At 39.5% G+C, this 12,909-nt stretch overlaps 1 protein-coding gene across 2 annotated transcripts in view; it reads right to left on the bottom strand.

Moving 5' to 3' along the window:
• TMCO1 (transmembrane and coiled-coil domains 1) overlaps nucleotides 1-11,638 on the bottom strand; it is a 32,644-nt gene extending 21,006 nt beyond the window's left edge. For both annotated transcript variants that reach the window (XM_035278942.3, XM_035278943.3), the window contains exons 1-3: nucleotides 11,431-11,638; nucleotides 10,941-11,018; nucleotides 3,079-3,138 (exon numbers count right to left, since the gene is read on the bottom strand). In XM_035278942.3, the coding sequence (XP_035134833.1) occupies nucleotides 3,079-3,138; nucleotides 10,941-11,018; nucleotides 11,431-11,500 (208 nt within the window). In that variant the 5' untranslated portion in view covers nucleotides 11,501-11,638. The remainder of the gene's footprint in view (nucleotides 1-3,078; nucleotides 3,139-10,940; nucleotides 11,019-11,430) is intronic.
• Nucleotides 11,639-12,909: the final 1,271 nt, after the last annotated feature.

Below are 12,909 nucleotides of genomic sequence, written 5' to 3'. Positions count from 1 at the left end.
TATATTTGTAAATAAGCTCAAGTGAGGAATCTGAGCTAAGAAAAAGTAAGGGCTAGATAATAACAAAACTGCATAGGATCAGTACATTAAAATACATTTAATTGGTCCTATACATTTGCTGGAGAGGAACAGCAAATCTGATTCTAGGCTTATCAGCAGCTGATTTGAATGAAAAAAAAAAAATCAGCCAGGCACAGTGGCTCATACCTGTAATCCCAGCACTTTGGGAAGCCAAAGTGGGTGGCTCACCTGAGGTCAGAAGTTCAAGACCAGTCTGGCCAACATGGTGAAACCCCATCTCTACTAAAAATACAAAAATTTGCTGGGTATGGTGGCGAGCGCCTGTAGTCCCAACTACCTGGGAGGCTGAGGCAGGAGAATCGCTTGAACCCTGGAGGTAGAGGTTGCAGTGAGCCAAGATGGCACCACTGCACTCCAGCCTGGGCAATGAGAGTGAAACTCCATCTCAAAAAAAAAAAAAATCAGTTTGAGCACATGTCTGTAAGATAAATCAATTACGTAGGTGGACTGCTACTTTTCCTGACATTGAAAACTAACAGAAACATTTCCACAATTTCTTTTTGTTTGTTCCAATGCAGTTTCCACAATTTCATATCAAAAGACAGTTATATAATGTTGTAGATAATGTTTTCAAACATATTCCATACTAGTACTATAACAAGTTATATTATATGTGGCTGAATTTTTCATAAGCCTAACAATGCAAATGCCAAGGTGAAATACAGTAAAAGCATTTTATGAAGTCCAAAATAATGCAGTTTAGGTTTACAGATGGTCTGACTTAATCTAGGATTAAAATGTACAAATCTAGAGAATTGATAGATTGTCTTTCAAGCAACTCATCATAAATATTACATCTAATAATTTCAATAAGATTTTGATAAGCAACTCTTCATAAATTTTTTTTTTTTTTTGAGACAGAGTTTTGCTCTTGTTGCCCAGTCTGGAGTGCAATGGCACGATCTCAGCTTACTGCAACCTCTGCCTCCCGGGTTCAAGTGATTCTCCTGCCTCAGTCTCCCAAGTAGCTGTGATTATAGTCATGCGCCACCATGCCCAGCTAATTTTTGTATTTTTAGTAGAGATGGGGTTTCACCATGTTGACCAAGATGGTCTCGATCTCTTGACCTCGTGATCCACCCACCTCGGCCTCCCAGAGTGCTGGGATTATAGGTGTGAGCCACCACGCCTGGCCTATCCCTCCTATTCTTTATAGCAAAGGTACTTAAAGGAGTTGTCCACATTCAATGTCTTCATTTCCTCACCATGCATTATCTCCTTAATCTATATGATCTGGCTTCTGTCCCCCATCATGCCACTGATACCAGTTTTGCTAAAAGCACTAATAACCTCCATTTCTTAGATACTTACCATCATCAATCAGGCCCTTCCTCCTCCCTGAAACTCTCCTCTCAACTTGTCACACTACTACTTTCCAACTTCACTGGCAATACTGTTTCAGAACTTTACTTCTGATGTTCCTTAAATTTCTGTTCCTCAAGACTCTCAGATGGCACAGTGGCTCATCCCTGTAATCCAAGCACTTTGGGAGGCTGAGGTGGGTGAATCACCCGAGGTCAAGAGTTCGAAACCAGCCTGGTAACATGGTGAAACCCTGTCTCTATTAAAAATTCAAAAATTAGCTGGGTGTAGTGGTGCATGCCTGTAATACCAGCTATTCATGAGGCTGAGGCAGGAAAATTGCTTGAACCCGGGAGGCAGAGGTTGCAGTGAGCCAAGATGGCGCCACTGCACTTCAGCCTGAGCAACAAGAACGAAACTCTGTCTCAAAAAAAAAAAACAAAAAAACAAGCTAACAAACAAACAAAAAAGTACTTACCATCCTGCACAGTAATCATTTATTTCCTGGTTTATTTTCCCTCTCTAAACAGAGCTTATAAAAATAGAATATTTTTCTACTTTGTTTCTCCAATGCCTTTAGGAGTAACTGATACATATAAAGTAAATGTTCAATAGCATTTTGCCATAAAATTAAATGAACAGATCATTTAAAAAATATCTGGGATCCCTACACTAACTGAAAAACTTTAATCAGAACAGGACATTGGCATAGTCTAATCTCATGGAATTCTCCCCTGAGCTGTAACAACAGTGACCTAGGTATATAGATACAGTTTCTTTTTTTTTTTTTTGAGCTGGAGTTTAGCTCTTGTTACCCAGGCTGGGGTACAATGGCGTGATGTCAGCTCACTGCAACCTCCGCCTCCTGGGTTCAGGCAATTCTCCTGCCTCAGCCTCCTGAATAGCTCGGATTACAGGCATGTACCACCATGCCCAGCTAATTTTTTGTATTTTTAGTAGAGATGGGGTTTCACCATGTTGACCAGGATGGTCTCGATCTCTTGACCTCGTGATCCACCCGCCTTGGCCTCCCAAAGTGCTGGGATTACAGGCTTGAGCCACCGCGCTCGGCCGATACAGTTTCTTAAACAAATACACAATCTCACAACAATGTTTTCTCCTGATTTGAGAATCAAGAAATGTCATAACATATAAAAACAAATCGTATATAATCTTTTATAAATTGTCTTTCAGAAACAGAATTAAATTCTAAGTTATACTGAAAAAGTAAAAACATATGATATGATCATTATTTCTCAAAGTAGATCAAAATTACTCAGCAGAAATTTCCTACCCCTTGGTGGATTTCCATCACTAGTCAATTCTCAGTAAGGAAGCCATAGAAACAATGAACACAAGTAACTCAGACTTAAGCGGAAATAATCATCTCAGATATAAAAAACAATATGCTTTTACAAACTATGCCAAAAGCCCTCAGTCATGTTCAAAAACCACAACTGTCATTTTACAAAACTCACATTTCAAAGCTAAGGGCAAAAATAGAGGAACTATTTAACTTTTCCTGTACACCTCACAAAATGGGTGAGAATCAAGTGCAATAAAGTATGCATGTGCTTTATAAACCATAAAAATAATAGAAACATGAGCTATCACTATTAATAATTTTATTATATTTTCATTAAGAATTTTTTCCAAGAAAACCCAAATTTCATTTTGATGAATATCTCTTCTTACCTATTTTCTTTTTCTGTTGTCGACCAGCTGACTCTGTTATTGTTTCCTTCTTCTTTTCCACTGTAAACAACACAGTAACACAGTAAAATTAACTTCATTATACTGAAGAAACAAAGGATGCTTTATCACAGATGAACCGATGAAAGAAGCTTATAAGAAAGTTACACACTGACTTTGATTATGGTCACGATTAAGCTAACTGGCCTGCTCTCACAGCTACTGATGGCAAAAGGTAGACACAATATTCTAAGAATGAAACAATAATTATAAGCATGATTAGTCAAATACCCATAAATAATTGTATTGATACAATCATAATGAAAACTGACTATCAGCTGAGGATGATTACCTTAGCCAGTATGAAAGCACCATTTTCAAATTCTCCTCTCTCAGATAACTAGGGTTAATTGTAGCTCCATTCTCTTATGACAGAAGGTAGAAATTTATTGACTCCGTTATTGGCTAAGTAACTTTAGGCAGATGAAAAAAATATGATCCCTGTCCTCTAAAGAATAATCTAGTCAGGGGAGATAATCAAATGACAATTACACTAAAGTGACAAGATAGATATATGCACACTGCAGGAAAATCAGGAGAGGCAAAAAAGCTAAGACCAGCTGGGCAAGGTAGCTCACACCTATAATCCCAGCACTTTGGGAGGCTGAGGTGGGCGCATCATCTGAGGTCAGGAGGTCGAGACCAGCCTGGCCAACATATAGTGAAACCTGTCTCAAATTAGCTGGGCGTGGTGGTATATGCCAATAATTCCAGCTACTTGGAAGCTGAGGCAGGAGAATCCTGGATTTTGCAGTGAGTCGAGATAGCACCAGTCTATTCCATCCTGAGCAACAGAGTGAGACTTTGTCTCTCAAAAAAAAAAAAAAAAAAAAAAGCTAAGACCAATTGTTCTGATGCATTTCAATTACTATCATGATTAAGTAACAGTAAGCTTTTGAAAAACAGTGTGATATATATTTATAATATTATATTTACTATCTTTAATCATCTGTAAAGGGTCTAGGGAGATGTGAAAAATTACTTTTACTTAGTTTATATTATCTGTTACCCATATTATCTTAGTATACTAATAGCAAACAGTACAATAGCGGTATTATTTCTAAAACTTACATGAAAAAGAATTAGCAGGTAGAACACTTTCCCTTAGTACGTGAAGTTTGTCCCTGAATTCTTTTTTTTTTTTGAGACGGAGTTTCGCTCTCATTACCCAGGCTGGAGTGCAATGGCACAGTCTCGGCTCACTGCAACCTCTACCTCCTGGGTTCAAGCAGTTCTCCTGCCTCAGCCTCCCAAGTAGCTGGGATTACAGGCATGTGCCACCATGCCCAGCTAATTTTTTTTTGTATTTTTAGTAGACGAGGTTTCACCATGTTGACCAGGATGGTCTTGATCTCTTGACCTTGTGATCCACTCGCCTCAGCCTCCCAAAGTGCTGGAATTATAGGCATGAGCCACCGTGCCCGGCCTTGTCCCTGAATTCTAAAAGCACAATTGGTATCACTGCTTTATCCAAGAGTTGTAAAATTCAATTTGACTCCAATATTGCAAATGAAATTTCTGCTGGCCAAAATAAAATATATATCGTGTGTGTGTGTGTGTGTGTGTGTGTGTGTGTATGTGCAGTATATGTATGTTCTGAGAGACCTGAGATCAGCCTGAGCAACATGGCAAGACTCTGTCTCTACAGAAAAATTAAAACATTAGCCGAGTGTGGTGGCACATGCTTGTAGTTTCAGCTACACAGGAGGCTGAAGCAGGAGGTGCCCTTGAGACCGGGGCTTGAGGCTACAGTGAGCTGTGTTTGCACCACTGTGCTCCAGCAGATGCGAGAGTGAGATCTTGTCTCAAAAATAAAACATCATGTCTGTGGAAAGAGAGTGAGAAATAGTTTGAATGAACATACTAGTGAAAGATCATTTAAAAAATGTCAAATTTCACATTTTAAAATGTTTTAAAAATAGCATTTTATGCCAGGTACAGTGGCTCATGTGTGTAAGCCCAGCACTTTGGGAGGCCAAGATGGGAGGATCATTTGAGTTCAGGAGTTTGAGATTAGCAAGGGCAACATGGCAAAACCTCATCTCTAAGAAATCTACAGAAATCAGCCAGCCATGGTGGTGCACTCCTGTGGTCCTAGCTACTCAGGAGTCTGAGGTGAGAGGATCACAGGAGCCTGGGAAGTCAAGGCTTAAGTGAGCCATGATTGGGTCGCTGCAATCCAGCCTGGCTGACAGAGCAAAACCCTGTTTCAAAAAAAAATAATAATAAAAGTAAACATTTTTATTAAAATGTTATAAGGATAACATTTTAAAAGACAAAATGGACAGAAAACACTTCATGTTTTACTCTTTATCATTATTATTAAACAAAGAAACAAAAATATTTATTTCCCACTCCAGAAGGACTGTAACACAACGACTTAGCATTTAGCCATGACTACATAAAAAATAGGGCAATAAAAAGACAGAAGGCTAGAGAATAGAAACATAAGACAATTCTATAAACATTCGTCTGGTCTTCTAGCAGACCAGATTGAGACTAGAGAAATCTTTTTTAGGGATAAATTAATCTAATGTTTTTCAAACTTCATGAGGTTGTGATGAAACCTCAGTGTGTTGACATTTATTCATCAGAATCTCACCTGACAGCAAGAAGTAAAAATGTCAGAGTTGACAAAAATAAAACTTGTCTATTATGAAACATATTTCTGTCCTCTGTCCATTCTGAATTCCAGAGTTCTGCCAAACAGTTTATAAATTATTCTATAAGATTTATCCTATTTCACCATAAACAACAGAAATACCTCATACTTCACAGCAATTCATACTCAGTAAATATTCTCAATTTTGTTACAAGAACCAAGTTATATATACCGTAATTTTAATCTTTCTCATTTACTGAAGTATCCTTTCATTAGTATATATTATAATAGAAACACAATAAAAGGAGAACTACTGATAAGCACATCTATAAGCCTAGGGACCACCTGAGTCAACCAACTCACTACCTTTAAGAAAGCATTTTTTTTTTTTGGTCAAAGGCAACTCACTAGAACTGCTTTTTGGATACCAGTATTCTTTTAAAAATGCCAAGGACCAGATCAGTACCAAGGAAAGTAACCTACATCAAATTCTGATTCAAACCTGTTTATATTTTTTTATATTCTTCAAAAACCCTACAAACTTTGCTTGCTTAGATCCATACTAAATTCTGAATACCAAGTATCAGAAGGAATTCTGTATTTGCAATTAAGACATTTGTTCAAAGAGGAAATTTACCTTATATTTTTCCTTTTTAATAACCCTCATGCTAAATATAATAGATGTGCATTTGATTATACATTCCAGAAGACAGAATTTGTGGCCACTCATTTCATATTGTACTTACTATGGTAAACTCAACACACAGCAAGCAATCAAATATGTCAATTGATCATATAAATAAAAATAACACATGTTTACTGAGTTTTGGTAGCTTGTCCAGATAGAGGACTTAAGACCACAAGAAATGCCATGAGTCATTCCAGTCATCAACCTACATCATACTTACCTTCAAAGTAAGCAGATGAAGAAATTATATTAAAATTGCAACTATAGACATGTAAATTGAGAACTGTGTTACTTTGTTTTGTTTTGGGTTTTGTTTGAGATTAGGTCTCACTCTGTCACCCAGGCTGGAATGCAGTGGCCCAATCTCCCATCTCTGCTCACTGCAATCTCTGCCTCCCAAGCTCAAACACTCCTCCCATCTCAGCCTCCCAGATAGCTGGAACCATAGGTGCATGCTACCATGTACAGCGAATTTTTTGTATGTTTTGTAGAAATGGAGTTTTGTCCTGTTGCCTAGGCTGGTCTTGAACTCCTGAGTTCAAGCAATTTACCCACCTCAGCCTCCCAAAGTGTTAGGATTACAGGCATGAGCCACTGCACCCGGCCTCAACTGTATTACTTTGAATTTCAGTGTACAGTGAAGGAGATTTTTCATTTATTTCTGTAATGCAAATAATTAAAGACAAGGCAATATTGTAGATACCAGTGAAACTCAAAATCTATAGGGCAAATCCATATTATATAAATATTTAGGGTATGAGAATATTCAAACAAATTTGAAGCTAAATTTGTTTTGTATTGCAAAAAACTAATCAACGATATAAATGATATGAAGAAATATATACAGGGATGCCATTGCATGCTGCCAATTAGCATAGGATCATAGTAGAACAATTTTTCACTGAGAATATATATGATGTTATGCTACATAATTTATTCAAAACACATTTATCAAGTATCTAATATGTGCCAGGTACTGCATGGGTATTGTGGATACAATGGCCTTTGTCCTCATAGAAATTACAGTTTTGTTGAGAAGAGACATTACCCTGATGATCATAATCATATAAAGGTAAAACTGCAATTGTGACAAGTGCTCTAAGGAGAGGTATGTGAATAAATCATAAACTATGATAGGAAGATATGGCCCTTTCTGGGAGACTGGATAAGGCTTTGAGATCTGAAGAATGAGTAGGAGTTTACCAAACAAAATGAGAAGGGAAAATTATTTCAGTTAGGAGGAACAACAGATACAAAGTGCCTGTAGTAGGAAACCATAAAACTAGCCCAAAGGAAAGAAAAAAAGGCACGAACGACTAAAGACTAGGGAGCAAGAGAAAACATGATACAAGACATAGCCAGGAGAAGGGAGGGTGGTGCTGTACCACAATGGACCCTGTAGGCCACATGTTTATCCTGAAGAAACTGGAAGGTTTTAAGGAAGGCAAGTAACATAATTAGATTTGTGCTTTAAAAAATTACCCTAGATGCATTATAGGGGACACATTTGAGTGGCTGCAGGTAGACCAGAGAGGAGGTTACTGCAGCAGATTAAATGAAACATAATAGAAGTTTAGACTAGGTGGTGGTGGGAGAAATGAAGAGATGTGAAATGATCTGAAAACAACAATAGGGCTTGGTAACAGACTGCATATATAGGGCAAAAGAAAGCATTCAAAGCAACAAATGTTTATTAAACATTTACTATGGCCAGTCAGTGTTCTAGGTAAATGAGATACATAAGTAAACAACAACAAAGAACCTTGTCCTAGTGGAGTTTTCATTCTAGCTAACAGTATTGCTACCTAGAAATAATGACTAATAACGTGATAAATAAGTAAATCACATAGCACGTTAGAAAGTAATAAAAGCAACAGGAGAAAAATAGAACAGAGTAAGGAATATTAGAAGTAGGGGAGATTTGCAGGCTGTAGTTTTAAATAAGAGTGGTCAACTTAAGTGTCAGAGGTGATATTGGAACAAAGATTTGAAGAAGGTAATAGGATTAGCCCAGCACATATTGTAGGGAAGAACATTTTTAAGCAGAAGGAACCGCTAGAAAGGTCCCAGCACAAGAGTATGGATAGTATGTGTAAAGAACAGCAAGCTGGACAGTGTGGGTGGAGCAAGGGAAGTGAGAAGAAAAGAATCATAGTGGTAAAAAGGAAGCTCTGTAGGCCATTATAAGGATGCTGGCTTTTCCGATGAGTGAAAGAGACATGATCTAATAGGCTTTTAAAAAGATTATTCTGGCTGTCATATTGAGAACAGACTTCAGGGAGACAGGAATGCTTGTTGGAGACTATTGTAATAATCCATGCAAAAGATCATGGTGCCAAGACCACAGTGGTTAACCCTGGAAAAGTAGTCAGATTCTGGATACCAGAAGCTCTCTGAACCTTTACTGGATCAAAGTGCTTCCCCAAAAAGGAAGCCCAATAGTATTTGCTAAAAGACCAGATGTGCATTGTAAGAAGCGTCAAAGATAACTACACAAGGATTATGGCCTGAGCAACTGGAAAGACAGAAATGCCATTGACCACGATAAGGCTACACGTGAAACAGGATTAGACATGAGGAACAAGTGTTCAATTTGGGATGTGTTGGGATTGGGATTCCACTAAACATTCTAGCTAACAAATTGATGCTTGGATATATTAATCTTGCATTAAGGAGAGAGGGCTAGAGACATAAATTTGAAAGTCACTGGCCAATACAGCCAAAAGATAGGTTCACCAAGGAAGTGAATATAGAGAAAAAACTAAATTTTGTGTCACCCCCAACAACAGGAGGTGAAGAAATGAAACCAACAAGTAAACTGCAGAAGAAAGATCAGTAAGGGCTGGGCACTGTGGCCCATGCCTGTAATCCCAGCACTGGGAGGCCAAGCCAGGAGGATTGCTTGAGCCCAGGAGTTTGTGACAGCCTGTTTGAGACAGCCCTGGCAACATAGTAAGACCTTATCTCTCCAAAAAATTAGCCAGTCATGGTGGCATGTGTCTATAGTCATTTTAGCCTGGGAGGTCCAGGCTGCAGTGAGCTATGAGTGACACAGTGAGATCCTGTCTCAAAAAAAAAAAAAAATTAAATTAAAAATGTAAAACGTGATGACCAGTAAGATAGAGAGCAGCAAAGCCAGGAGAGTATGGTGTCCTAGAAGTCAAATTAAGAAAGCATATCAAGGTTTCTGACTTATACTACTGGAAGCATGGAGGTACCCATCACCAAGATAGGGAAATCCTGGAAGAGGATCATGTTTGTGAAGGTAAAGATAACAAGTTTGGCTCAAATATGTTGAGGTACATAATCAACACTGAGTAAATGAAGGAACAGCAAGCTGTAATTAAAAGTCTCGTCTCTGATTCTTTGTTTGCTCTGTGACGTAAGTTGTCATTACTATCCTGAGGTTCATTTTCCTTCCTATGACATGGAGGAAATATTTATACAAGTGACCACAAATGGTTGCTGTGTGGATCAAATGTGGTAATTTAGGAAACAAACTTCGAATCTTTATGAAGATGTAACAAAAAGTCACAGAATACAGAAAGTTGTAGGAATCCTAAGAAACAAAAGTTATATTTAATCCTTATAAAGAAAGAAAAGAACAAAGAAGCTAAATCAGGCCTATAAGGAACCATTCACATTGTACCCTTAGCTGAGTCCTGTGAAATTCCTGCTTTATTTCAAAGGTCACAAACCCTGCTTGTTTTTAATATTCTCCTCAAACACCTCTTCAACTTCCTAACCCAGCTGAAACTTGGCTTATCTCTGAAGACACCACTTACCTTGACACCAGTCATAATGACCTATCATCCTCCAAACATGCCTGAAATGTTAAGATTTCCATATTTTTGCTCATGTTATGTCCTTTACCTGGAATTTCCTTTCCCCATTTCATTCTCTATCCAAATTGTGACTATCCACAAGGACTGCAAGGCCATCAGGATTATGAAGGTTACCATGGTTCCTCACAACTGAATGAAACCTCTTCTGTTTTTTTAAAAGACAAGTCTCACTCTGTTGCTGAGGAGGCAGTGTAGTGACACCATCATGGCCCACTGTGGCCTCAACCTCCTGGGCTCAAGGGATCCTTATGCCTCAGTCTCCCAAATAGCTGGGACTATAGGTGTGTATCACTATACTCAGCTAAATTTCTTTGTAGAGACAAGGTCTCCCTATGTTGCCCAGGCTGGTCTCAAACGCCTAGACTCAATCCTGCCTCAGCCTTCCAAAGTGCTGGGATTACAGGAGAAAGCCGCTGCGCCAGGCAGACCCTCTTCTTTAGAACCACCACAGCACTCCCACCCGCCAGGTGGAAACATAACATATATCTGCCACCTCCCTCACTTCCCTCTAGTTGGTATTACATATTTTGCATAAAAGTCTTCTATTTCTAAATAGGACTCAAGTCAGATTCATCTCTGTATCAGTTGGTGCTCTTAAAATATTTACTGGGAACATGGACTTACTGAGCTTGACGTGTTGAAACTATTTCTAATGTGTTGCCATACTCACATTTTTTACTCTGTTTTTCCACTTCTGCCTTCAGTCTCTTGTACTTGTCTGTCCTGTAAACCAGGACCCAGGTTATGCCTAAAACATCAAAAGCAACATGTTAATAAATGACTGGAACGATCACGACAACCTATTATTAGCGGTTACTGTTGAAGAAAGAGGAATTCCAACTTTTCACTTTGTATTTACCCGTAGTTAACTTTTTTCAAAGGCCAATACAACTGACTCTTAAGCCAAAACAACTGTAACATGATGTGAAGGTGTCTCCACAATTAAGCAAGTGAAATCTACCTAAGACCAAAGAAAACTCATCAATCGACTCCATACTCGTCTCCTGCTCCGGTTCACGAGTTGCCCAGAGATTCCCCGGAGTGGAGTATATGAGCCTCCCAAGCAAGTAAGACTCGCGATCTTTCTCCGATGGCGCTAGGGACCCCGGGGCCCTTCCTCCCGGGGACTGATCAAACGTCTGAGAAATAGCTGCTCTCACCCTCGGCGAGCAGAGCCGTGCACACAGAGATAAATACGATGAGGAGAGTGTCCGCGAACATGGTGCTCATCTCGCACCTTCGTCCGTGCACTCCCACCCGCCAGGTGGAAAGCGCTCTAGAGCCAGGAAAAGTGAAGGGAAAACGGCTTCCGTAGACTCCGCCACTACCGAGTAACACACCAACTCTGACAGCCCGAAGATCGCACTTCCTCTTCCGGGGCACAGCCCCGGAAAGGTTCGTGTCGGAAAACTGTTTGACCAAGAGAATCTAGAGGAAACCAACCCGCAAATCACTGGAGCTGAAGGGCTAGTTCTCAGGCTGAATCTCGCGAGAATTGGAACTTGAGCCCCAGAGCAGGAGCGTGGCGGGGGCTAACTTGCCCGGTAGTTTTTGCCGATTGGGATGCTGGCGCGCGTCTTTTTCTCGGCCAGAATCCAGTTATTGGGATAGTCTTGGCATCTACCCCAGTCCCACTTCTGTGGTCGTAATATTAATTCAGCTTGCGTTTGCCGTGAATTAAGAACCGCAAAAGTACTGAACGCCTGGGTGTAGGTGCCAGGCCATGGACTCGAAGCTGGGGCCGCGAAATGAATTAATCGGGGGCCGCTGGCCTCAAGGAGCGAATGTCAGCGCGAAGGAGAGAAGCTTGTACATGCTCTCTGATAAGGGTTTTAATAGAGGTATTACACCACAGTGCTGCGTGACACTGTTGAGAGGGTGCTCAGAAGCAGCTAATGAAAGGAATTGAAGCAGTGCCTTAGAGAAGTAGAAGTGCTTTTGGAAAAAGCAAAGGATTTTCTAGACAAAATGGAATTTGAAAGACACGGATGCCTGAAAATTCATCGTGTGATAGAGCAGTGAACAATGTGTTTAGAGAAGGGGTCATAAACCCAGATGCCTAGACTGGAGAGAGAGATAAATTACCTTATGCAAGCTGAGCCTAAAAAAATGGTGGAAGGTACTATGATGGATAAGGGAGCATTAAGTTCATCTGAAAGGAGAATTTGATACTCAACTCCAACCCATTTCTCTAGGAGAATGAGCATCCAGTTTCTGAGATGTCTTCGTTTCTCGGGAAAATCCATATACCGTGGGTTTTATGTGAAATTTCAATTTATGAATACTAGTAACTTATTAAAATTCAAAAACGCCTTAAAAGCGTGGTTTCAGCCATTGTAGACGTTTTCAGGTTTTTCAGACTGATGTGTGTGAAAACCTGGAAGCTGGCTGAGCTGTGTCCTCTTGTACTTTCTATCATTGGTTCTTTTAAACTCTACTGCACTTAAATTTATAATTCTCCTCAACACTACTTTTGACCTTGTTTAGCTTAATGTGCATTTCTTGTCTCCAACACTTAGTAGCAGAGATCCTGTCTCCTTTTTAAGAAACATTATTGAGCTTCTACTATATGTCAAGAACCGTGGTAGGCAAGGTAGGGTCAAAAGGATGGTTAAGAGAATATTCCTGACTTCCAAGGC

Source organism: Callithrix jacchus, chromosome 18 (genome assembly GCF_049354715.1).
Source record: "Callithrix jacchus isolate 240 chromosome 18, calJac240_pri, whole genome shotgun sequence".
In the NCBI taxonomy this organism is placed as follows: Eukaryota; Metazoa; Chordata; class Mammalia; order Primates; family Cebidae; genus Callithrix; species Callithrix jacchus.
The sequence above is the reverse complement of the archived record's forward strand: the minus strand, read 5'-3'. Positions and strand labels throughout refer to the sequence as shown.